This window comes from Python bivittatus, unplaced genomic scaffold (genome assembly GCF_059951505.1).
Source record: "Python bivittatus isolate LINGU-HERP-01145 unplaced genomic scaffold, Pbiv_v1 ctg000700_np1212, whole genome shotgun sequence".
Classification (NCBI taxonomy): Eukaryota; Metazoa; Chordata; class Lepidosauria; order Squamata; family Pythonidae; genus Python; species Python bivittatus.
In genome coordinates, this window is record NW_028277098.1 from 101674918 (window position 1) to 101700710 (window position 25793).

General features: G+C 49.4%; 1 protein-coding gene across 2 annotated transcripts; it reads left to right on the forward strand.

Moving 5' to 3' along the window:
- Positions 1-1174: 1174 nt before the first annotated feature.
- Positions 1175-25325, forward strand: FAM110A (family with sequence similarity 110 member A). 2 transcript variants are annotated; one of them, XM_088153905.1, is made up of 2 exons: positions 1175-1254; positions 22978-25325. In XM_088153905.1, exon 2 carries the CDS (start codon positions 23033-23035, stop codon positions 24116-24118), a length of 1086 nt encoding a protein of 361 aa, XP_088010031.1. In that variant the 5' UTR covers positions 1175-1254; positions 22978-23032; the 3' UTR covers positions 24119-25325. The 2 variants fall into 2 exon arrangements, with proteins under 2 accessions (XP_088010031.1, XP_088010032.1); XM_088153906.1 differs by lacking the exon at positions 1175-1254 and adding an exon at positions 21385-22367.
- The last annotated feature ends 468 nt before the right edge of the window (positions 25326-25793 follow it).

Here is a 25793-nt window from a genome sequence, read left to right on the forward strand (position 1 = left end):
CTTGCCAACAATACAGCGGAGGTTGAACATTCCTTTTTCCTGGAATGTTTTTTGACTTTTTGACTTGATTTGGGGCTACTATAGATTCACAAGGCTGTCCTCCTACAATATGATTTACGGAATAAGCCCTAATGCACTAACCATGGTTTACAAACCACAGGGGCTGCCTTTATACCCCTTAATGCTGGCAGATTTCCAAAACTCTGGATCTGACCAGATCTGGTCTCTCTACTGAGCCCCCCTTCTGAGCAGCAGGGAAGGAGAAGGGTTTGGGAATGCCAGCGAGATCCTGAGATCATCTGGAGAAGAAATGAGTTGGAACTGTCCATCTGTCTGTCCAGGTGTTATTCACCTAAACCGCTTCTATCCGCATCTCCAGGCAGAGCTGGGAGTAAGTTTAGGAGATCAGCCTAAGGTTGAAGGAGCTGCTCCTACCTGCTTGACACTTGACATACAACCCAACATGTTGTTTCTGATAAAGAAATGAGGACCTGGGATTCATGGAGCTCTCCTGCTAGGAATGGTGAGCGTGTTGAATGTGAGAGTGAACTTGACCCTTCACTCTCACATTCCAGACACTCACCATTCCCAGCAGGAGAGCTCCATGAATCCCAGGTCCTCATTTCTTTATCAGAAATAACATGTTTTATTTATTTGGCCAACACACGTGTGAACAGAGCAATTGGGCTTTGTTAGACAGGGGCTAATAGGTTGTATGAACCCAGCCACTGTATTTTTCCTTTGCTTCATTTCAGCCTATCCATTGTACATTATTAGAATATTATTATTATTATTATTATTATTATTATTATTATTATTACATTATCTGAATTCTGGGTGCGCTGTGCCTGGAGATGCGGATACAGGCGGTTTAGGCAAAGAGCACCTGGATGGACAGACAGCCAGACAGCTCCACTGTTCCAGTGGTTGTGTCAGGTGAGAGTGAGCACAGACGTGAGTTTTTCCACCAAGGCTGAATCAAAACAGGGCAGCCTCCCTCCACAGCCTGGGATGGGGGCAGCTCGCTGATCCCAGCTTTGCACTGATTTTGCGGCTGTGCGAAGAGGGAAAAATGCACAGGAAGGAAAATTTCCCAGGTAAACAGGAAGTTGTGCAATGTGGTTACCTGAGGCTTCAGGTCAGCTGGTAAGTTTAATACACGCCTGCACAGGAGCAAAACGGTTACTGCTGAGGAAGAAGGACGCTCCAGCTGGCTGGTTTCTCCTCCGCGATCTCAGCTTCTTTTCAAACCAGGTAAAAATGCCTCTGGTTTGGGGTGCCCCCCCACTTCTGGGATCAGCCAGCCTACAAATTTCTGTTAGAACTCAAACGCCTGTTTCCTGCAGAACAACTCTGCTCTTTCTTGAATAAAAGTCTTTAGCCTCCCCGCTGTGGGGCTTTAGCAGCAATCTGGCAGGCAGGCAGGCAGGCAGAAATTCAACCGGCAGAGTGCTCAGCCTATGTTTAGCAACACAGGCCCTTGCTCCAGGCTAGGACTGATTGAGAAGGTCATTGCCCGGTGGAGCTCTGGGGAATTCCCCAAGGACAGTCTTTGGCAGTCGGGCTGGGAACGGAAGGATGCAGGCGGGGGAGAGGAGGATCTTGGAGATTTTTTGCAAGGCTGCAAAGTTTGGGAACCTGGATGGCTCAGGGCTCGAGCTGACTATCGGGCTGTGGAGTTGGTTACTAATGTTTGAAGCAGAAGCGTTTGCAGACGGTTTAGTCCTGAATGGCTGAGAAAACAGGGGGCTCAGGATAAGATGCCCCTTGTTCTTCCGGATTTTCGTGCTGGGATAAGAAGGGGCACTTCCCTTCCCTTCCCTTCCGAGACTGACTTACTGCTTGTTTATTAATATTCCTCCTTATTTAACTGATGACACGTCAGCATCTTCAGTTTGGGGCGGGGGGCTGGATGGGAGACCCAAACCAAAATGCCGAGTGGCTTTGCCAGCCAGCCGGCCGGCCATGAGTTTTGCAATGGAAGGCTCGAACACAGGAGCGGAGTCCTTCAAAGGAGAAGGACGTTAATTGGGCAATGCCCAGAACTCTGAGGAATTCTTTCATGAGGTGTGTCTGCCATCTGACCCCATGGGCAGGGCTTACTCTGAGAAATACAAGTTTTTGCCTCTCTCTCTTCTGCTATTTTTCAACAGGCAAGTTGGAAGTTTTTAAAAGTTTGGAAAGTGGAGGGGAGGAGCTAAAGATGTCCTCTTTTCTTTTTCTTTTTCTGGAAGAGCTTGTCTTCCTGTTTTAGAAAGCATCTGGTGCAGAGAAAGTCTCGTCTTTAGTCATTCTGCCTCGCAGAGTGGCCTGTTTGTGCACCCTATAATTAGGATAAGCAGAGAACTACCAGCAAGTGTGTGGGTGTGGGTGTGGGTCTGTGCAACGCTGCGATTCTCAAACCCATGCGGGGCTCTGACGCTGCAGCCTTAAAGGCACAAGGCCTTTCTGCTCGACAGCCGTGAGAATGGTGCTGCCCGCGCCAGGAGCTTTCAGAAGAGGCGGCGGGTTCCTCGTCTGGCCAGAAATTCAGGGTGGAGCTGGAGAAGAAGGCGAGGTGGGCCATTCTGGCCAGTCTCGGAGGGGGAAAGCTGAAAGGCATCAGCTGGAGGTGATGGGAATGCAGTCAAATGCTCTCAGAGATGCTCTTTGCCTGGTGGCATGGATTTACTGGATAATAAAAGGCTCCTTCCCCAGGCTTTAACCAACATTTTCCCACTCTTGGTGCTTATAAAGACCACCGTCCCCTTCTCTTCTTCCAGCATTGATGATTCAAGGATATACTGCTTCTGAAAAGGGAAGCTCTATCTGGCCGTTATGGCACGTAGGTGTGGGTCATCTGAGCTCCAGGACTACTCTTTTCTCCCCAGATTTTTTAAACCCAGGGTTCCTCAACCTCAGCAACTTTAAGATGGGTGGACTTCAACTCCCAGAATTCCCCAGCCTTGCTGGTTGAGGAACCGTGAGTTAATCTCTTGGTAAGCTAAGCAGTGAGTGCTTTTGCGTTCTTCTGTTGCTGGTATCTTCTCCTTCCAAGATTGCTCAGCTCCTTAATGCATGAATTGCACGCCGTGCAAGTAAGCAACAGCCGAGAACCAGCCGGCCGAAAGAAGCACGTTTTAAATCCAAGTCACTGATTAACAGCGAGGCTTTGAAATGAAGGAGTTTACGGCTTCCCGGCTCAGAATTCAATCTCATTTTTATTCTGTTCAAATAAAGGGACAGGGAGAGTTTCTGGAGGTAGCCAGGTTAACAAATCCAGCACGTTTGCTTTACTATAGAAATGTTCTGGCAGATATGACTTTCTTTCTTTCTTTCTTTCTTTCTTTCTTTCTTTCTTTCTTTCTTTCTTTCTTTCTTTCTTTCTTTCTTTTTCTTTCTTTTTCTTCCTCCCTCCCTCCCTCTCTCTCTCTCTCTCTTTCTTTCTTTCTTTCTCTTCCTCCCTCCCTCCCTCTCTCTTTCTTTTCCTCCCTCCCTCCCTCCCTCCCTCCCTTCCTTCCTTCCTTCCTTTCTTTCTTTCTTTCTTTCTTTCTTTCTTTCTTTCTTTCTTTCTTTCTTTCTTTCTTTCTTTCTTTCTTTCTCTTCCTCCCTCCCTCCCTCCCTCTCTCTCTCTCTCTCTCTCTCTCTCTCTCTCTCTCTCTTTCTTTCTTTCTTTCTTTCTTTCTTTCTTCATAACTGTTTTGCAGCCCCCCAACTGCAAACATCTCCGATCCAAAAATGCAGGCAGACGAGTTCTGGTGAATGAAGTTTTAGGTTACATTCCCACAACACGCTGAACCTGGAGACTGACCCCTGATCTTGCCCCATGTGCTAGGAAAAAAGACCAAACTTTGGTTAAAACTAACCAAACCTAGTGTGAGGTTGTGTGAATGCAGCCTTAGAATTTGCAGCAATTTGGGGTCAAGGCTGTACTGTGTTATGAACTGTAATTTATGGATACTGAGCAAAGCAGCTGCGTTGCTTGTAATCATTACTTATGGGGACACCAAAGAGCAGAATTCATTTTTGCATGGTAATACTTTTAATAACAATATTTTATTTTTGTTTACTGTAATATTCGCTTTTAGAAAACAACCGAAATCTAGAATACAGTGGTCCTTATCTAACGTTTCTCAACCTGATGCTCTCCAGGGAGTGAAATTCAACTCCCATAATCCACTGCCATGCTGCTGGGGGATTTGGGGAGACTGACGCAGTTTTAGGATACCACTAGACAAAACAGCCCCAGGTCCGTGATATTTGCACTCTGTCCTTCCCAGCTTAAGGAACAATATTGGGGAGTGCAAAAGGACGTTTTTGGCAAAATAAGTCCTCTTCCCGCAAGCAGAGCTGTTTCTGAAGAGGCTAATAGCGCAAAAGACACTGCGCCATTTGTTTTCACAACAACCTTGTAAGGTAGTTCAATTTCAGAAAGGGTAATGCAGCCGGGGCTGTTTGAGAGACTATCATGGCTAAGTAGGGATTTTGATCAGCGATGAACCCAGTGAAAACAGTGTGATCTAGGTCAGTGTTTCTCAACCTCAGCAACTTTAAGATGTGTGGACTTCAACTCCCAGAATTCCCCAGCCAGCCAGGCTGGCTGGGGAATTCTGGGAGTTGAAGTCCACACATCTTAAAGCTGCTGAGGTTGAGAAACACGGATCTAGAGAAAGGCCCCATAGGTTTCTCCTCTTTTATATCTGATTTACTTCCCCTCTACCTTATTTTAATAAGCCATTTTGAATAACAACAATAGTAACTTCCATTGTCTTTCTAAGGTGTGACGAAAAAAGAACTCCAGCATATTTAAATGTATTACTGCCTTGGTATGAACATTAACAAGCATATTCAAATAGACTTAAATTTCCCTGCCAAGGCATTTCTGTTTGACCTTAAGAATTCAGAGGATTTATTCCAGGTTGGGTATTTCAAGCCACTCTCTGTTTAATCCATTTTATTCTGTCTTTTCCCCCAATCCTAACCTGCCGATTAACCAAACAGCCCCCATTCGCACAACATGCAAGCTTGCATCCTCTAAAAATGAAAAAGAAACCAAACCAAGGTTAGCTCTAACCCAGCTTAGCAGGCTGCATGAAATGCGTCTCCAGGTCTAATTAAGCGGGTTCAGTGCACTACAAATACCTCAAGACCACTGAAGAAAAGTCAAGTCTGAATCCGAATTTTAGAAACTGAAGTCGGGAAGGCAGAAAGTGCAGAAATCAATCTGGAAAGAAAAGGGGGGAAATCTCAAAAATAGCACTTCTTGGTCCAAGTAGTTTTGAAATGCTCTTTTTTCCAGACAGCATCCATAGACAGGGAAAGAGCAAGGAATATATGTATGTGTGAGTGTGTGCGTGTGAGTAGTATCTGTATGTGTGTGTGTGTGTGTGTGTGTGTATATAAAATGCTGGCCTGACATCATTTCCTCCTTTCTGAAATATTTCCCATGCCCTTCTTTATTTTTATTTGAACCCTCTTTTAAAACAACAACAACTCCAGTCTCGTTTCTGGACTTCCCCAGCTGATGCTCTCCAGATGTGATGGACCAACTCCCATCAGAGCTGGCAGAGAATTATGGGTACTGGAGACATCTGGAGGTCACCAGGATGGAGAAAATTGTTATGGATCTTGCGGTGCCCCATTGGCCTCTCCACTCTCCCAAGCTCCTGATTCGTTCACTTTCCCATATGTTGTTGTTGTTCAGTCGTTAAGTCGTGTCCGACTCTTCGTGACCCCATGAACCATATTGCACGAGGCCTTCCTGTCCTTCACTGTCTCCCTGAGTTTGCTCAGTTTCATGCTCATTGCTTCAGTGATGCTCTCTAACCATCTCATCCTCTGCCGTCCTCTTCTCCTTTGGCCTTCTATCTTCTATCTTCTATCAGGGTCTTCTCCAAAGAGATCTCTCTTCGCATTAGGTGACCAAAATATCTGAGCTTGAGCTTCTCCACTCTCCCAAGCTCCTGATTCGTTCACTTTCCCATATAGTCACAGCAGTTCAGCCAATCACGGTCGGATCCTTCTGGGTGAGCCCCACAAGGTAGGCCAGACCATGAACTCAACCCCACCAGAAGGCTGAAACTATTTTGATTGAGTTTGGCTATTATAACAGAATCTTGCAAACTGGAACGTGCTGGACCTCCTTCCCCTTCTTATACTCCAGTGAATTAGGGGAGTGTCTGCCTGAACCACTTCTGAATGTTATCTTGTTGTTCTGGACTTAAAAAATGTTTCAGCCCCTTTTGCCTAGGGAACGGCTCTTGCGTGTTTCTGTCAAGGTCATCTTCCTTTCTCTCTGCATTCTGCCTTTGTCCTTTCTCTTTCGACACTGAGAAAAGCCAGCTCCCCTCCCCGTTGCCAAGGTCAGTCCAAATGTCCTCCCGTTCGCTCTTATCCCCTGTGGATCAAGCCTTTGAGGCGATATTCACCCGTACTCCTCCACAAGCCTTTACTGTAATTTTGTTTCCGGGAAAAAGAAAAAGTTCAGATTAGGATAATGAATCAGAATAACAACAAGAATATCGGATTGAGGGTCAACGGAAAAGTTTGCCAAGTGCAAAAACTCTTTAGGGAAAACCGGCGGACGAGGTGTGTTTGGAGGCTGCAGAACAGCGACTAGTCGGGAGCTGTCAAAGGGGGACGATTGGAACGGAGTGTCCTGGGAAAGGGCCTAGCACAGTGTTGTCCAAATTTGGCCACTTTAAGATGAGTGGACTTCAACTCCCAGAATTCCCCAGCCAGCCATGCTGGCTGGGGAATTCTGGGAGTTGAAGTCCACTCATCTTAAAGTGGCCAAGTTTGGACAACACTGGAACAGGTTGCAAATCTGCAACCAAATGATGATCAGGGTAACATTTTTGCAGGTCCTCCTCCTCCTGCTTTCTTAATTGGATGTTTGGATGGTGTTTGCAGCTCACCTGGAGCCTTTGGGGAGGGTGGGAGATGAGCTGAAATGAAGGAATTGGAACCTGTTGTGATCTTCAGGTATTTTCAAGACCTGCCCCCCTCCCTGCCCAAGGGGTGAGTGCTTTCTCATTTCCTTCCTTCCTCTCCTCCTGCCTCCGAGGTGTGACCCTCATGATACATTTGCAGAAGTCTAGCAAGAGGGACAGGAACTGGGTGTACAGATCTAAGCTATCGAACCAGTAAAAAGAGTCTTCATTTTTTGCTTTTGGGTGTGTTGGGCTTGCTCCTTCACCTCCTCCCTTTCTTTTTTTTCTGGCCCTTTTTTTTTTTTTGCAAACTCTGGGCCTTCAGAAAGGATGTGCCTCGGCTGCTAAATAAATCCTGAAATCATAAGTTGATTTAAAAAGCAACCCTGCATTTATGTATAGGTGTGGGCTTCCGAAAAGACCTGGCTAGGCATAGAGGATAAAATTAAGGATTACGTTTCTAGCTCTTCTCCTCTTTGTACAGGAAAACTGGAGGCTCCCTGCCAAATATTTCAATGCTAGATATACAGTACATCGGTGTTTTTCAAACTTGGCAACTTGAAGATGTGTGGACTTCAACTCCCAGAATTCCCCAGTCAGCATCTTAAGATGCCAAGTTTGAAAAACACTGATATACTTCATCCTACTCTGGGAATCCAGAAATCCATATAAGTACAATAGGCTAACATTTTGGGGCTGAAAACGAGGATTTTTTCCCCTAACTGTAGGAGGTAACTTTATCTATGTATCATCTATCCATCCATCTTATTGTAGGACTTGCACATCTATTTTTCTTGCCTAAAAATACACCATATAACTGATTTGTGGTAATTGTGGCCAAAACAGATCAAAATTTTCATGGAGGGTTGGGAGGAGCGGTCAAAAAAGTCAAGATGGTGGCTGTAACTGGGTGGCTAAAGCCCTGACACTTTTTACATGCTTCAATCATCCTGTCACAGCTGCTATCTTGACTTTTTTGACTCCTCCTACAGATGACCCTGGTTCCACATGGATCTGGGTTTTTCTATTGCTCACTCATACATAATTACTAATTTACCAGCTTTGCTGCTTCCAATGATGTTGAAGAATTCCTAAAATTCCCCTGCAATTCCCAGACTCTCAGAAATCCTCCCCCACAATGGCCCCCAGAATTTGCTCACTAATATAGACCAGAATTCCCCAATTCCCAGAATCCTCCCCAAGCAACTCCCAGAATTCCCCTGCAAGGCCAAACTGGTGGGGGATCCTGGGAGTTGAAGGCCCCAAACCCCATTTTTAGCCCTCAATGATCATTGGAAGAGGGAAGATTTTGTCAGCTTAAATCAGGGTCAATGCATAGAATCGTAGGGTTAGAAGAGACTTGGAGGTCTTGGCATTCAACCTGGCCAGCGGTGAGTAGTAGAGTTCAAAAACCATCTGGAAGCAATTAATTCCCATCCCCTGCCTTAAAGCCCCCACCCCTTTAGACCCTTTTAACTGGAGAATTGGGGGGGTGGATCTGGTTCAAAATTTCTGCCCAATTCCGGGGCATTCCAAGGGCTGACTCGCCACTTGCTAAGATCCCTCTGAAACGTCTTTGCTGCAGAAGCCAAGATCGGAGAAGGACACACCTTTTGCCCCCCAGCATCCCACATGCATTCCTTGAACCTTCCTGGCCCCCCTCCTCACTCAAAAACTAAGGGATGAAAGATTTCCAATCAGCAAAGCCAGGCTTTGCAGGGCAGGATGCTTGTGTTAATTTTTAACCAAATGCATCACCTTTATCCCAGTCTTAAAGTCAACTGCTAAGTGCAAGACTTCTGACCCTCTCAGGAAAAATCATCGCCATCAAGTTCCCATAGAACTGGCCCTGGGACACGCCGGACAGGCGGCCAGCTGTCCCTCGCTCCAGACAGAAGGACACACATCTCACAAATAAATCTTTCTTTCTTTCCACAATTCTGGCATCGCCTCTACCAAAGGCCTTCCGTTTCCTTGACAGGAACTCTTCAGCCAGTCCGATATCAAGTTCCTAGTCCTCGTGGCTGAAATGGGGCGACTTTGGCTAGCTAGCCAGGTGCCTGGCTCCATCCTGTCCCACGCGGATCTTGTGCAAGTTAATTACCCCTTTTGAGAGAGTGTTTGTCCTTCCTAGCCAGTATGTGAGTCCTTCCTGGTTTCCCCAGGGAACAGGTTTAACTGGTTGGGAAGACTCGGGGTGAAGGGCGCAGGACGTATCCGAGAAGACAGGGCACTGTCTGTGCTACTGCGATTGTGAATCTTCCTTTGTTAATTTGTGGTTGAAGGGAAAAGTGTGGTGGATTCCGTTTTAATTTGATGGAACATATTATTACGTTGTTTTAGAGATAATGAACGGGCTGGATTCATACAACAAGCTCAGCCTTCTGCCTGTGTTTTCAAAACATCGTGGCCGTGTCAGCCAGCAGTGCCCGGCCCAATCAATGACGGCTCAGCATGGTGGATTTGTTCATTCCACGTGCTCAGACCATGGCTAGGCTGCGCCAGACTGTCTGAGCTGAGTTTTGCATCTTGTGTGAACCCAGGCTGTGAACCAGAGCTACCCTCAAGGTGCTTAGACCCAGAATCACCCTTGGTTAACCTGAAGCCCTCCCAATGAGCAGGAATGCATTTCCCATCACCCCCAGCCAGCATGACCATGGGGGGAGGAAGTCATTAGGCACCCAGAGCCATCAAGGGAATGATCTTTAATGAATTTCCGGTGGATGTTAATTAAAAGCAGATCCCACGGGCGTGCCTAGCCTGGGCACAAGTGTCGCCAGAAGGCACCCGGTGGACGTAAACTTTCATCTCAGGGGAGGAAAAACAAGGGGACTTGGGGTTTCAGTGGGTGCCAGTTGCTGTGAAGGGCATCAGCTGGAACTAGAAATATCTCAGCCATGAAAAGAAGGGGAATTGGAGTTTTCAAGGACGTGCAGAAAGACGCACACTGGGTTAGCAGAGGCAGAAAAATAAGTGGGAAGGGCAGCGTTTCCTGGATTTGCAAAAGTGGGGCAGATCATGGCTGGAGGTGAAGGCAGAGCACACTCCTACACTCCCCCCCACTTTCTAGGAGAGTTTCAGGAAATGCTCTTTTTATACCCCCTGCGCAATCAGAAGAACCTTTGTCCAGATGTGTTCTCTGCTCACCTGCTTGCACAATCTATCCTGCCTTTCCTGATCGGAACGTCTGTCTTTCCCACTTTTCAGCCCATCTGGAACTTTTTCGGTTCTAGATTTGGTTCTATGCCAGGGATGGCTGAAGCTGTCCTTGGGGATCACAATCTCTACCTTGCAGGGATGGGGCCACTCCAGCCAAAGAACATCAGCCCAAACAGGACCGCGGTTCCGAGGGAAGGAACGCCTCCCTTTCACCGTCCCATTACTCTTCTTAGATTTACTTCTTGGGTCTTGACTAACCCCCTAAGGTGAGGGGAACGGACTAAGGGCAGCCCCTGGGCTTCATCCAGGACATGGATTGGAATCTCCTCCTCCAAGTCCATTACGTGCACATGCTCTCCTCACTTTCCAGGGATTGCCAGGGTCACGTCAGAACAGATTCATGGCCGAGAGGACCACTGCTTCTCCATCTCGCTGTCTGTTATGAGAAGGTTCAAGCTTCCTCTTTCCCCAGCTGTCCCAAATGGTGCGGCCTTCTGCATTGCAGAAAGCTGTAGAGTAGTGTTTCTCAACCTTGGCCACTTGAAGATGGGTGGACTTCAACTCCCAGAATTCCCCAGCCAGCATGGCTGGCTGGGGAATTCTGGGAGTTGAAGTCCACCCATCTTCAAGTGGCCAAGGTTGAGAAACATTGCTGTAGAGTGAGTAGGCTTTTGGCTTTGTTCCTAAGAGCTCATTTCACTAGGCATGTTCTTTGCTCCATGATGACATCGGGTGATGCTTCCTGAATAATAATAATAATAATAATAATAATAATAATAATAATAATATAATTGCAAAAGACAGCTTTGCTTGGAACAGCTTATATCCTGCAATAATACCTTTAACACCATCACACAACAACATCTGCCTATCCCAGGTCCTTGGGAAGGACTTGATAGAGGGATAAAAATGCCAAATCCAGTCTAAACATCTGGCCGGCTATGCGACCAACCAGAATAATGTATAAACCTGTATGCTGCCTGACTCTCAACAGGCCTGGGTGGCTCACAGGAATCAAAGAAATTGCAATAAAGCATAAAAAATAAAGATAAAAGATGGGAAGTGCGATGAAGCGAGGGTCTCCCTGTCCCTCGCCAAAGGCCGGGTGAAGAGCCGGGTCTTCAAGGCTCTTCCAAACGAGAGCAGAGCGGGGGCCAGCTGGATCTCGGGGGGAACCTTGTCCCAGGCGCTGCAACAGAGAAAGTGCACTTTCAGGATCCCAATAGATGGCATTGTTTAGTTGAAGGAACCCGGAGCGCGCCAACCCTGCAGGATCGAATAGGCTGGGCAGATGTCATGGGAGACCAGGCGGTCTCTCAAAGAACCAGGCCCTGTGCCATGGAGGGCTTTATGGGTAGTGACCAGCACCTTGAATCACACCTGGAAGCAAACTGGCAACCAGTGTGGCTCGCGAAGCAGAGGTATGCCCATCACTGCCCACGTTGCCACATTCTGGACCAGTGGAAACTTCGGGGTGGTCTTCAAGGGCAGCCCCACGTAGAGTGCATTGCAGTAGCCAAGTCGCAAGGTGACCAGGGCATGAGTGACTGTCTGAAGGCCCCCCCTCCCCGCCGATCTAGGAAAGGGTGCAACTAGTGTATCCGATGGTGTTATGCAAAGGCCTTCCTGGGCACAGCTGACACCTGCTCTTCAAGCAGGAACAGCAGGTCCAGGAAGACCCCCAGATTGCATGCCAACCTTGCAGGGGGAAGTGCCAGAGATGGAATATCCCCAGATCTGGGTGGCCCAAACACCCACAGCCACTTGGTCTCGGTAGGATTGAGTTGGAGACAGTTCCTCCCCACGCAGAACCTCAACAGCCTCTCTTGGCTGTCCTGGAGTCAAAAGACATAATTGGATATCATCAGCATACTGGTGATACTGAACCCCAAATTGGCAGATGATCTCACCCAGCATTTCAGTCTTTTCGCATGCCAGAATCAAATGATATGTTTTCATATGCCCCAAGGGGAAAAAACAACAAACAGTGAACCCAGCTGTTAACTGGCATTTAATGTTCATTAAATGTTAGTCTGATACAGTCCAATTTTGGGCTCTGTTAGGCCTTCTTTTTTGGTTCTGTAGCCACCTACTTTGGGGGCTCCTGGCATGGCACTCTTGATCCCCCAGACCAAGACATAGCTTTAGGTGGGCTATGGTGTGTCGCTTCCCATCCTTATCAGCAGGGGTGTTCTTGCTTGCATCCAGCCACAAATTGTCGAGTGACAGACATCACCAGAAGGATCAGTGAGCTTTGGAAGAGGATTGTGGAGATATTGCAAAAGAGAGCATTTCCAAGTTTGGTGTAGGTGTTGAGTCTCCCACAAGCTTCTCTTTTGCTCATCCCTGCAATCGGAGAACCTGGGTGAGCTGATTTAGCATAGTTGTAGAGCTTTGCACCTAGAAAACTTCAGATTTGATGCTGGCCATCTCTAGTGTCCAAGGACCTCCTTGGGCTTTCTGGACTTGTCCCTTCTGAGGCCAGACCTCCTGCGGGAGGACTAATGGCCTGTTTTCTTTTACCACATCATCGAGCCCCAGGTTTGGGAAGAGAATGGTAGAGGGTTTGCAAAAAGGGACATTTCCAAGTTTGGTGTAGGTGTTGAGCCTCCGATGAGTCTCTCTTTTGCAGCCAGAGAACGAGGGTGAGCTGATCTAGCATACTAATAGAAGAGAATTTAGCATAGTTGTAGAGTTTAGCACAGTTGTAGAGCTTTGCTTCTAGAAAGCTTCAGATCTCATGCTGGCCATCTCTAGTGTCAAAGGACCTCTTTAGGTTTTGAAGATTTGTCCCTTCTGGCTGTACCATATGAAAAGCTTGTATTTTTCTACTCCATCTAAGTCAGTGTTTCTCAACCTTGGCAACTTGAAGATGGGTGGACTTCAACTCCCAGAATTCCCCAGCCAGCAAGGCTGGCTGGGGAATTCTGGGAGTTGAAGTCCACCCATCTTCAAGCTGCCAAGGTTGAGAAACACTGATCCAAGCAATTGGCCAGATTCTGGTCCAACATTAACGTGCCTTGCTTAAGCCAGCCCCATGGAGTTGAAATTTCATCCTGATAGCTCTGGGGAGAAGCGGGGCGCAACAGTTTGGAAGGTGGGCGCCTGGTTTGCTCATCAGCAATGTGATTTGCTGTATAAACCAGTTAACCGTGACATGTCAACCCATCTGCTTTACTGTTTTAGAACCATTATAGTCTATTAAACAAACCAGGGCTCTCAAAAATGTGTAAATACAAGCATGGGGTCAGCGAAACAGGAACCTTAGTGCCCTCGGCTGATTTTAGGACAGGCCCATGGTGAATGCTAGAAAACGCTCTTGGCTGTATGCAACCTAGATGAAGGGACAGGCTAGGACCTTGAACGCCTCTGGTCCAAATATCAGGCTAAACAAGAAGAAGGTCTATTATTTGAGCCTTCAACGTCCACCCTCGTCACCTGCAGATCCTGACCCTGTCTTAAAAGAGATCAAGGGGGTGCACAGCCAAGTGGGGCAAATTTACATGCCTTTACAGGCCTTCCTCGTGACACGGTTGCAGTCCGTGACACGGACTCGTGCGATGACAGCGCCGTGCGTGCGTAGATGCTGCAAAAACGCATCTGCTTCTCGCTCGCTGGCCAAAACGGGCCAGCCAGGCAGCTGGCTTGTGTTCTGCCAGTATTGCCCATTGCTAGCCAGGAGCAGATGGAGGCAGCCTGCTGACGCTGGCCCGTTTTTTGCCAACCAGGAATAATTAAAGCACCTTTCCCTGCCCCCCCCCTTTTTTTTTCTTTTCGCCACTTTCTCCTTGCATTTTTAGAAATTCTGGGAATCAAGTTATGTCAGTTGACTGCACAGATTATAGTTTGACACTTTCCACGGGGATTTGCAAATGAAACGCTCTGGGCCCTCAAGGGAAAAATCCCACACAAATATTTAGCATCTGTTTATCCTTGGGCCGATGGCGGCGAAGGTAAAGCCTGCCTCAGTTGTTCTTGCTGAACCCTTCCTACAGTTGCCTTTTTCTTCCTCCTCCTCTTGTTTTCCCCTGCATCTCCCTTGGTCTGTAATCTCCTTGCAGGCAGGGACCTGTCTCGGTTTGGTTGTGAAACCTTTTAGCTGGGTAGGCCTTGAGAGGCGCTGTGTGAATAAGTCCTCACAACACCCACAACTGAATGACAAACTGAAGCTGGGTTGGAAGCAGTGGGGAGAAGCTGCGGCTTTTATAAAAGAACCGTTTCCCATCCTCTCTGCAACCCCTCTTGGCAAATGGCCTGTCCTGGCCTTGCCAACCAACCATCCTGACTCGAAACGCGCTGCCCCATGGCCGATCCATCTCCTGTCTGAACCGCCTCGGTTTCCAGCCCCTTCTTGAGCATCTCTCCGGGAAGGGAATGGGGAATGAAGCCAGACAGATTTGACATCCTGGAGGCAGCCCATGGACGGTGTCAGAAGAAGAGAGAAAATACAGTGGATAACAAAGTTGGGGGGTCAAATGAAGGCACCTTTGGGTTTGCGGGGGGAATTAGGTGCAAGTGGGAGTATGGCCAAAGATTTGAAATCCCCCGCTTGTTGGGTACAACAACCAACACCATCAGGAGTCTTTCTCACACGGCATCAGGAGTCTGTTCTCCCTGAAATGATCGCTAGGATGCTCTATAAAAGGGTGAGCGATAACGCAAGTTGGACGCATTTCAGATTTCCACAGGAACGGGCATATGGTGCCAGGGGGTGAAATGCAACTTCCTGGGAATAGCAACGTCCTCCCCCACTTTACATGTGCGCGGGGTCCCATGCTTCGGAAATAGAGCTTCAGGCCAGCCCTCCCCATGCTGCTGTGGAGGGGATTGGACTTCCCAGCCAGCGTGGAGATAATGGGTGTTGTAGTCCAGGCGCTCCAAGCAGGGGAAGGCTCCCTTAGACCCACGTTGTCAGAAATCCCAGGGTGATTTAGCTGAATCAGTTTTCCACCGGCACAGTCAAGGGCTGGGCGGATGCTCTCCAAGGCTGGTGGGAATGATTCAGACAGCATGGCGTGACCTGGTGTGAACGCTTCCAGAGTCAGTTTTACTGTCAGGGGTGGAAGATGGCAATCTGCCTACGTGTTTCTCCCGCTGCCCCCAAGGCACGCCAGTTTCACTCGCCTGCTTTTCAAACTGCTCGGCTGATGACTCGGCTGCTGCATTCCTGCTCTGTTGCAATGCTCGATCTGTCCCGGGCTGAGAAGGCCGGGCTGTTTAACCTTCGCTTAGCAGCCTCGGGTTCCTTCTTATGCAACAAAGACGTTGCATCTTCACGACAGGCTTAACCTGGCTCCTCAACTAACCCGTGTCCTGGGGTCACACAATACCCTGACCCATCACTTAAAGAGAAAGGCTTGCTTTGTCAAAAAATAAAATAAAAATCATCCAGTTAAAATTAGCCAAGCCTGAACAAATGCAGTCCCTGGGTTTTTAAAGGATAGCGTGTGAGCATAAGCCCTGAGTGTTGGGTAATTTACAGGAAATCCCCTTTCAGCCAAAATGAAATGCACGGAGATTTGGGACCAGCAGAAGGAAGTATTTGTGCATATAATACATGGAATTTGCGGCCAACCATTGTGGTCATCAGCTCATTGGGGTGGCCTTCGCAGAGGGCTGGCCAAGTTCTTGGAGGATCCAGCCACCCAAGGTGACTGATATTCAAAACGTACTTGAAGCAACAAAGGAAGGGAGATGGATGGATGGATGGATGGATGGATGGATGGATGGAAAAGAAAAGAAAAGAAAAGAAAAGAAAGGAAGAAAGAAAGAAAGAAAGAAAGAAAGAAAGAAAGAAAGAAAGAAAGAAAGAAAGAAAGAAAAAAAGAAAGAAAGAAAGAAAGAAAGAAAGAAAGAAAGAAAGAAAGAAAGAAAGAAAGAAAGAAAGAAAGAAAGAAAGAAAGAAAGAAAGAAAGAAAGAAAGATGGTTAGTTTCCAGACTGTTCCCTTTCTGGTACCTTCCAGATGGATCGGCGCTAGAAGAGTCCTTAGATTTGGTGGGATACAGATGCAATCAATAAAATAAATCTTTAAAACTGCCTAGCCCAGCTTTTGGCTTGGAATTCTGGGAGCTGTAGTTCCCCCTACCTATTGGAGCAGAGTTTTTCAAACTTGGCCACTTTAAGATGGGTGGACTTCAACTCCCAGAATTCCCCAGCCAGCCAGCCAGCCCTTGAAGCTGGAGAAGGCCTTCTCCCACTCCAAATGCTCTCCCCACCCCAACCTTTGGCAGCCTCTTGTAATTATAATTCAGCCCATGTTTAAACCCCAAATGCCGCTTCAGGAGCCCACTTCTCTCTGCAAAAGAAAAAAAAACTATTTTACACACCTCCTCCTTCTCTGCAAGCCATACTGTGTTAGGACCAAGTCTCGGGTGGATGAGATTCCTCGGCTTCGTGAAGCAGCTGCCACAAACTCTGTTCCTTCTATGTTTTCTATGCTTCTGGGTCATCTTCCCAAGTCACCCTACGTCCAGCTAAACTGCTCCCAGGCTGCCCCTTTTCTGCCTTCCTGTTCCTTTCTTCTCTACCTCTTTCCCCAAGGAGATGATTTAGGCCGATTTCTGGCTATGCAGTGGCTCAGTGGGGCCTCCATGGAACAGCCCAGTCTACCTGCGTATTAGACTCTGGGGAAGGCAGGGAGAGGGAGGAAGGGTGCAGATTGTTGCCTTTGCAGACTTAGGCACTGCCTTGCCAAAATTCATCCTGCCCAAAACCTTAAAAACTCTGCATTTCACAAGTTTTTCCCCCCCCATAGTGCCTTTGGTCTGATTGATTGATTGTAGGCAGTGTTTCTCAACCTTGGGGACTTGAAGATGTGTGGACTTCAACTCCCAGAATTCCCCAGCCAGCCATGCTGGCTGGGGAATTCTGGGAGTTGAAGTCCACACATCTTCAAGTCCCCAAGGTTGAGAAACCCTGATTGTAGGTGTCCATCTTGATATGCAATGATGCTTGCTTGTTTTATTTCATTCCTCGCTTGTTATTTTCTGTGGTTCTGGCCTGGTTTCGCAACCCCGAGCGTCTTGCACTGGTGGCGGTCTGCAAGTTCTGCAACAAATAAAAACATCATGAGTAAACCTGCTCGGGATCTTCCCAACCTTGTATTGTGCAAGCGCAGAAAAGTGGTTAATTCAGCCACCAGGTCAAGCATGTGGTGAAAATGCCATCGCTGGCTTTTCTGAGGCCGGGTGGGTTCAAATCACGCACTTCATCGGGGTGCTGGATGAACTTATTTTCTGCACAGGATCCAAACCAGACGAACTGAGATTAAGACGAACCAGGTTTAGCAGGACGGGAGGAGACAACCGCTAGGTCTTTGAGCTGATTGGGTTGTGCGACTCTAGCCAGTGAGTTGGTGCCTAAAGTAAGATGTAAATCAGGAACTTGTTTTTACGCCACCCTCACAAAACTTTTACTCGGCATTTAAGGAACAGGACTGGGAGTTTGTAGTCCTGGGATTATGTTGCTCAGGCTAAGGAGTTTAGCATTAGCATTGATGAGGAAAATAGAGGCTTTGCTCTCTTTTAAGCTCCAGCGTAAAATCTGTCCGGCCCTTTTAGTTCTCTCTCTTTTGATGCGTCGGTATTTATGGGTTCCCTGCTAGAGAGGCTGCCCTGCTCCGGGTCCCCCACCTTCCGCTTCGGTTTGGTCTTTAGATGGGAGAAAATCAAGATAAAAGATGGGGAAGACCCTTCCCTCCTTTCTCTCCCCCCCCTCTTTCTCCTCCCTCCCTCCCTCTCTCTGCCTCCCTCCCTCCTTTCCTTCCTTTTTCTCCTTCCTCCCTCTCTCCTTCCCTCCGTCTCTTTCTTCTTCTTTTCCCTCCCTCACTCCCTCCTTCCTCTTTCTCCTCCCTCCCTCCCTCCCTCCCTCCCTCTTTCTCCTTCCTTCTCCTCCCTCTCTTTCTCCTCCTTCCTTCCCTCTCTTTCTTCTTCCCTCCCTCCTTCCCTCTTTCCCTTTCTCCTCCCTCCCTCCCTCTCTTTCTTCCTTCTTCCTCTCCCCTCCCTCTCTCCCTCCTTCTCTTTCTCCTTCCTTCCCCTCCCTCTCCTCTTTTCTGAAACTGGAAAACCTGCAGAGTAAAAATAGAATTAATATCCAGCCGGGCTACGTGAGCCAATCTGGCTCTGTTTGCAAAAACCACCAAGCCGCAAACTAGCCCGACTGCAGTCGAGCCAAACCGTTTGGGCAACCCCCAGCCGGCGTGTCGGGTGATGATCCAGTGTGTCATGCCCAACCCGAAAATGGGCTTAATGAAATACACCCCGGTTAAGTGAACTACAATTGTGTCATGCAAACACAGTCTATACGAAACTTTTCCTGGGGATCAGGCAAGGGGGGCGGGGGGGCAGAGAAAAGTGGAGAAGAGGAAGGGAAAGGATGCTTTACAGATTAGACACAGCCATGGGGGGATAAAGCTGTGGCCAAAGCGCTGACTATTCGTGGAGGCAGTGTGGGTAATGGTTAGAGCCGGATGGGCAACCTTCAGCCACCTAGGAGGCTGTTTGGTGTTCTGATGGTGTAGGCCACAGGAAGCCAGAACAATCCAAAATAACCACAGCCAGGAGTTTTCATGTTTCTTTTTCTCATAAAAAAGGAGGTGGGGCTTTGACTGTGTAGTTGCAGTGGCCATTTTGACTTTTTTGACCCACTTTCCCCACCCGCAGACTGCCTCTGACCCACTTGGCTCAGTCACATTTTGAACAGGCTTGGGAAGACGCACAGCTTTAAATATTCTTTCGGGATACGAAGCCCCTGGAGACTTGAGGACTAGCCACTTGCTCTTTGGAACACGGTTCAAGCCTTTTAGGGTTCCGTGCCTAAAAACCTGCCTCACTCATTTTCATGAGTGGGAAAAGGGGGGGGACTTCCCTCACCCCCACAGGCCCTCCCAGCTTCTTTTTTCTGTATTTTAACTCCTCCCTCCCCTTTTATCAATTCCCTTACAGACAGAGCAATGTAGTTTTCTTGGCAATAGAATGGATGTGCTTCGCCATGGGCTTGTCCCAGGAGGTTTCCTACAGTCTGGGGATTTTCTGGTGGTTTCCTTTCCACCTGCTAGCCGGGTCTGACTCTGCTTAGCTTTTTCGAGGTCAGCCAAGATCAGCTAGGAGCTGCCTTCTGCTCTGGCTAAAGGTAAAGATTCCCTCCAGTTGAGTTAATGGACATGTCTGGACAGTTTTCTTGATAAATAACAACAATAATGATACATTAAGTTTATATGCCGCCCGATTCCCAGAGGCTCTAGGCAGTATGAAAATTACCTGTACGTATGTTTGTTTGTTTATATTACTTTCCAATCCAGCCTACCATCCTTAGATTTCCTAGTGGTCTCCCATCCAAATACTACCCAGGTCCATGCTTATTTTTCAAGTTTATGGTTGGCTTTAAAGGCAAAAATGTCTATTACTATTGGATTAGAGAATTGGAGAGTGGTATTACAGGGAAACTGTAATTCAATAGTCATTGTTGTACACTGACCTTCTATAACACCCCATTGTATATTTAGATTAGCTTTATTTTATTTAAAATCTTTCCAAACTGAATGTTAGGGCATCTTTTACTGCAGGTTTGCTTTGCCCAGAAATCCAAACAACATTTGCAAATCAGGGTGGCAACGTGTGAAATTGCATTGTGTCAACCCCGATCAAGACAATAAGCTGTGCCAGTCAAGAAAACGAAACGAGAGCATTAAAAGCAACAATGCAAAATTAGACTATATTTAAATCCAGATCAACCTTGAAAACATTTCAACAGCGGATTCACAGTGGCTGTGATGCTGTCGATATTGCACAACCGGCTAAGTCTGTTTGCTTTTTTGTGGTTTAGCCTGTGATGGGAATCCCAGGCTGTTGCGTTAGTTTATGGCACAATGAATTACGGGAATCCAGAAAACGGATTAATGCAGTAAACAGGTGAATTGGCCGAAGGACATACTGAAGGACCTATGTCGAGTCCTCTGTAGGAGAAAGCAATGTGAAATACACATTATTTCCCAAATTATTCCAGTTTAAAAGTAGATGGATGGATAGATGAAGACAGATAGATCAAGATAGATCAGTGTTTTTCAATCTCAGCAACTTTAAGATGTATGGACTTCAACTCCCAGAATTCCCCAGCCAGCCTTGCTGGCTGGGGAATTCTGGGAGTTGAAGTCCATACATCTTAAAGTTGTTGAGGTTGAGAAACACTGATCTAGAGAAAGGCTCCAGAGTTTCTCCTCTTTTATATCTGATTTACTTCCCCCCTCCCTTATTTTTACAAGCCATTTTGAAAGTTTTGAAGTTGCTGAGGTTGAGAAACATTGATAGAAAGATAGGTAGGTAGGTAGGTAGGTAGATAGATAGATAGATAGATCGATCGATCGATCGATCAAAAGGGGGAACATATTCTTCACATGAAGCTTGATTCCTGGAGACACACACAGAGATGATGTTTCAAATATTTTAAAGGAGGGGAAGAAAGTATGCTAAAGGGGGTCACTGACAGACCAACTATAATCCAAGAAAAAAAATGATTTTTTTTTTCTGACTGTAATCCCCAATCCTTTAGCACCCATGGGTGCCTTCTTCCAAACTCAGCCATTAGCTCTTTCAGCATCAGATGCCCACTCTGAACCTTGAGGTCCTTTTCAGGAGAAATTTTATTTATATTTATTTATTATTAAATTTGTATGCCGCCCATCTCCCCGCAACGGGTGACTCTCATCTGTTTCTCCCTGAATCCAATCCAGCACCCATCGAAATAAGATAAAACAATAAGCCTGTTTGGAGTTGTTTAGTTCTTGGATGGGAGACCACCAGATATCCTAGGGCTGAAAGCTAGAGTAGGAAGTAGAAAAATACATTTTGGGAAAATATTGGAAAACCCCTGCTGTATTGCTGCCAGGAAAATGGCATGGCCATGTCATAATCTCTAGGTGTTGTGCTTCCTTTGAATTCTTCCTTTCTTCCTCCATCTTCATTTTATTGATCCAGTTTGGTCTTACTGGGTTAGCCTTTGGATGGGAAACCACCAGGAAATCTGTAGGCTAGACTGGGAAATGAAAATAAAATCAATAAACAAATAGCAGGGGCAAACTTTTTTGGTCTTGTTGCCAAGAAAATGGTGCGGGCACCTCCAAAGGAACCCATCTTTTACTAACTCCTACACTTCTTAAGTTCTGTGTCTATGCAAGTATTTATTGGTTATGTTCACACAACATGATCACTGAATAAACCCATTTTCTGAGTTCACACGATACATGAAGCCATGAGCTCAGCCAGTGAGGCTGCGTTTGCCAAACAGACTAAGGCAAACCAGCAAAACACGTGGGAACGCATCTGCTAGGTAGTTAAGTGACCCAGTTAAGCATGTTGTGTGAATTGATCTGTGTCAGTGTGTGTGAGGGAGAAAGGCAGAGGGGCCCTTGCTGTCTTCCCAAGGGGGACTCGAGAGATCGCGAGCCCCAAACTGGCAAAAGAAAATATTTCTTCGTGCAGCGAAGGTAGGGCATTCCCTGCCACAAGAGTCTAGCAAAGGGAAGTCATCCACGGATGCTAGTCCTCATTGCTTAGTGGAATGTGCATGTGCCGGAGAAGTACAACAAGCAACTGGGAATGGTGGTGGCCAGCTTGACCCCTGCTTAGGCCTCTGACTAACCTGGGTTGGACCCGGGATACTGGTCCTCACGGGTCGGTATTCTTGCTCGGATCCCCATCCTACCTTTTCTTGAGGACCTGGCCTAGGTGACACTCCCTCGTCCAACAACCCTGTGAGGTAGGCAGCTTCAAGCTAGTGAGTGAGGAGCCCAGCAGCTGGGTCCCCGCCGGGCCCTGAAACCCGAACCAGGCAACCCCATCTCTGGCTAGTTAAGGAGACTGAAACCCCACTCGGAGGTTCCCAGATGAGCTCAAAACTCCCCGCCCTAACCCGGATTCGCTCCCACCAGCCCGTTCCCGTCCCGCCAGCCTTTCCCGTGTCCTTCTGCGGATGCGGTCGAACTCTCCCCGCGAACTTCGGAAGGGGTGTGGAAATTCATCTGCCCACCTCTGCTCGGCGGGGGGGAGGCGGGCTGCCACTTTCCCCGCCCCCTGCTCGCCGGGGAAGCCCGGGAAGGGAAGGCGGGCCCGCGTCCGCCCCGCTCGTTCCCTACGGAGCGCACGGCCCGCCTAGCCCAGGTGCGCAGCTGGTAAGCTGGGTTGGCGGGAGGGGGCGTCTTAACCAGGGTGGCACCCCCGCCCCTTTGATTCTTTCATGAGTTGGGGGCGACCCCGGGATCCGGCTTAAGCGCTTTGTGCGGACGCAGCCAGCGGGCGCCCCGGTGAGTTACGTGGGGAGAGCGCAGGTGAGGTCGGGGCGGGGGCCTCGAGGGGGGAGGAGAAGGAGACGGGGGAGGGGGCGGCGGGACCCTGCCGCCGCCTCCTTGTCGTCGCCCTCGCCCGGCGGAGGCTGCAGCCGCGGGCGGACCAGACGGGGAACGTCGCGCGCTCCTTCCCCGCTTTTCTCCGGCGGGGCTATTTTCATTCAATGAGTCTCCCCCCTTCCTCCGCCTCCTCGTGATAGGTCAAGGCTGGCATTTGAAGTGCCCCTGCCGCTGCCGATTGGCTGGCCGGGCGGCCCCCGCGGAGAGGGGTGGGCGGGGCCTGCGCCTTGAAATAGGCGGCCGGGCGCTCCTTCTGCTCGCCCAGCTGCTTCGCTGCCTTTGTCTGCGGCCGGTGCCCGGGCGAGGCGAGGCGAGGCGAGGCGAGGCGAGCTCAGCGCCGGCCGAGCAGCGCTCCAGCGCTCGAGAGGCGCCGCGGGAGTCCGCCGCCAGCCCCGGCCCCGGCCCCCATCTCGGCGGCTTTCCTCCGTGCCGGGGTGTCGCGCTAGCAGCAGGGCGCGGGCTGCTCCAGCGCTTGACAGCCGCCCGGGGCATGTGATTTCTCCTCCAGGGCTGCCCAGAAGCCTCGTGGGGACCGGGGAGTGCCCGCTCCGCAGCCCAGCGCCATGCCCGTGGAGACGCTCCAGGCCAGCCACGCCGTGGGCAGCGTTCCGGCCACGGCGCCCTTCACCTCCGCCATGCCCTTCCGCATCCTGAACAAGGGGCCCGAGTACTTTCGCCGGCCCGCGGCCAGCGGGGCCGCCCGGAAGCCCAGCGCGGTGGAGCGGCTGGAGGCGGACAAGGCCAAGTACGTCAAAAGCCAACAAGTGGCCACCACCAAGCAGGACCCGGTGCGGCCGCTGGTCCTCAAGCAGCCGCTCTTCACCCCGGGGGTGCGGCGGGCCATGTTCACCCCGAGCCGCAAGACCCCTCAGGCGGGGCGGCGGGGGGAGGGCTGCGGGGCCAAGTCGTCCCTCAACTTGGAAATCCTCAACAACCTGATCAACTTTTGTGACAGTCCCCTTGCCTTCCCCAAGCCGGAGATGAGTCCTTCGGAGCACCCGTGGGTGTCTGAGGTCCCCGGCCGGAATCCGGGCAGCCTCCCCTCCACCCCCAAGAAGAAGGGCCCGGCCGACGGCATGAGCAAGCTCTCACAAAGCTCGGCGTCCTCCAAGCCCTCCAGCACCGTGGCGGTCCGCCGGGTGGACGTCCGGCCCTGCGGGGTGTTGCGGGCCAGAGGGATCCCCACTATCCAACTCTCTCCGCTCCCCACTCCCCCAGGCCCCCCCAAAGCCCTGCCCGCCACCCCCACGAGCTGCCCAAGCCCGCGGGGGGAGCCGCGCACTGACAGCGCGAAACGCCAGACCTTGTTGCATCGATCCAAGTCGGACCTGAGCGACCGATACTCGCGTGCCACGGCTGACTTGGAGCGTTTCTTCAATTACTGTGGCTTGGATCCCGAGGACGTGGGAGACGTGGAAATGGAGCGGTTCACGCGGGCCAGCTCGGACATTGTGTCCGTCAAGTTCCACAGCGTGAGCACCAGCAGCTCGGAGGGGACCCACTCGCGGCGCAGCACGGTCACCTTGGAGGAGAGGCAGGCCGAGCGCATGCCTTACGGGATCTCCATCATCGAGCGCAACGCTCGGGTCATCAAGTGGCTGTATGGACTGAGGCAAGCGAAAGAGGCCCAAAAGGTATCCAATGTATAGCAGCCGTTGGGGGGGGGCTCCAACATTGGTGGGGGGCGAGCCGCTCAAACTTTGTCCAAGTTTTTTGTTTCTGTTTGCAATTCAAGAGAAACTTTTGCAAAAATGTTGTATCTAGTATGTGTGGGGCAGTAGATTCAGGCTCCCCTCATTTTAATCCTAAGATCCTTTCCATCATGGGGGTGGGGGTCAGAATCAAGCAGAGAAGACTTGAACTGTTCCTGATCCAACCTGTGTTACCAAGAGGATTGTCAAGACACACAGTGGTGAAAAACGTAACCCAGACGTTCTTCCCCACTCACCATTTTCAAGGGGTGATCAGTCTGGTCACGGTGGCTGGGGTTGATGGGAGTCACGGTTTATTACCTTCGGATAATTATTACCTTTGAATACCTTTGTATCTGGTTGGGGAATCTGGTTTGGAGTCTTGTTGAAGCGCTATAGAAGAGGAACACCCCCTTTTCCTTCAGGAAGGGGAAAAAAAAAAGACCACCCAAATTATAGGCATTGCAAAGCTCTCCTGACTGATGTAGGTGTCTGCTAAACGCGACGATGACATCGTGACGCCATTGCACCAGTTATGTCCCGTGCAACACGGTGTCTTTGTGCAAGTGACATCATGGCTGTCATGTGATCGTGCACACGATGCCGATGACGTCATCCCGTCATTTGCATCAGGCTGTTAGCACCCACATACCCTTGCTTGCTCCCCTACACCCCTATTGTCCAGGAGCAGGCACCGCCAAGGCTGCCAGTTCAGAAGCCAGGCTGATTTCTTCCCAGGGATTGCACGGCACCCCTTTACGTGCTTCGCCCTGGGAACCAATGTAGCGCACAATAGCGGCCAGCTTTAGCCAAAGCAACACCACCGTCCGGGAACAATGGAAGCCCGAACGGCTGAGTGAGCTGGAAAATCCCCACATCTATTGTCAGCCAGGTGGAAGAATGCAAACCGCCTTGGCCTGCACCCAGGAAATGCTTCCTTGGCTCCTGCCTGGCAGAGTGAGGGGCGGAATCCGTGGAGTCTTGCAAGGACCCCTTTTGCTGTAGAGGGGAGGCTTTGAGAGCCCCACAGAGGCCAGTCCCAGCTGTCAGGTGCGAAAAAGAGGATTGTGGGTGGCTGCGACCAGGTGAGGGGCAGAAAAGTATCCACAGCTTGGTGTTCTAGAGAGGCATTGGGCTAAAACGCCTTTTAGGGCAGTGTTTCTCACCCTTGGCCACTTTAAGATGGGTGGACTTCAACTCCCAGAATTCCCCAGCCAGCATGGCTGGCTGGGGAATTCTGGGAGTTGAAGTCCACCCATTTTAAAGTGGCCAAGGGTGAGAAACACTGCTCTAACATTACCAAGCTGGGGACAAAGGGAGCTGTAATCTACCAAGGTTGGAAAGTGCCAGACTAGGGAAGAATCCTTTTGTAATCTTGGCCCCGTGTTTTCTGGCTATCTTTAATGGCTTGGTTGCCGGAATCATCTTCTACCTTCCAATTTTCTATTCTCTTTTTCTCCTCTCTGGAGGAAACCCTGTGGCTCGCTTCCTGCAATGCAGAGAGCCGCCAATTAGCCCAACTCATTTTAGCCAAGTCTGGCCTGTTGTGCGAACCCCTCCTTTGGGCCTGGGGATATGGTAGTCAAGCCTCCATCTGCCCTCCTCCACGCCCCTCCTTGTCGAGCGAGATGGA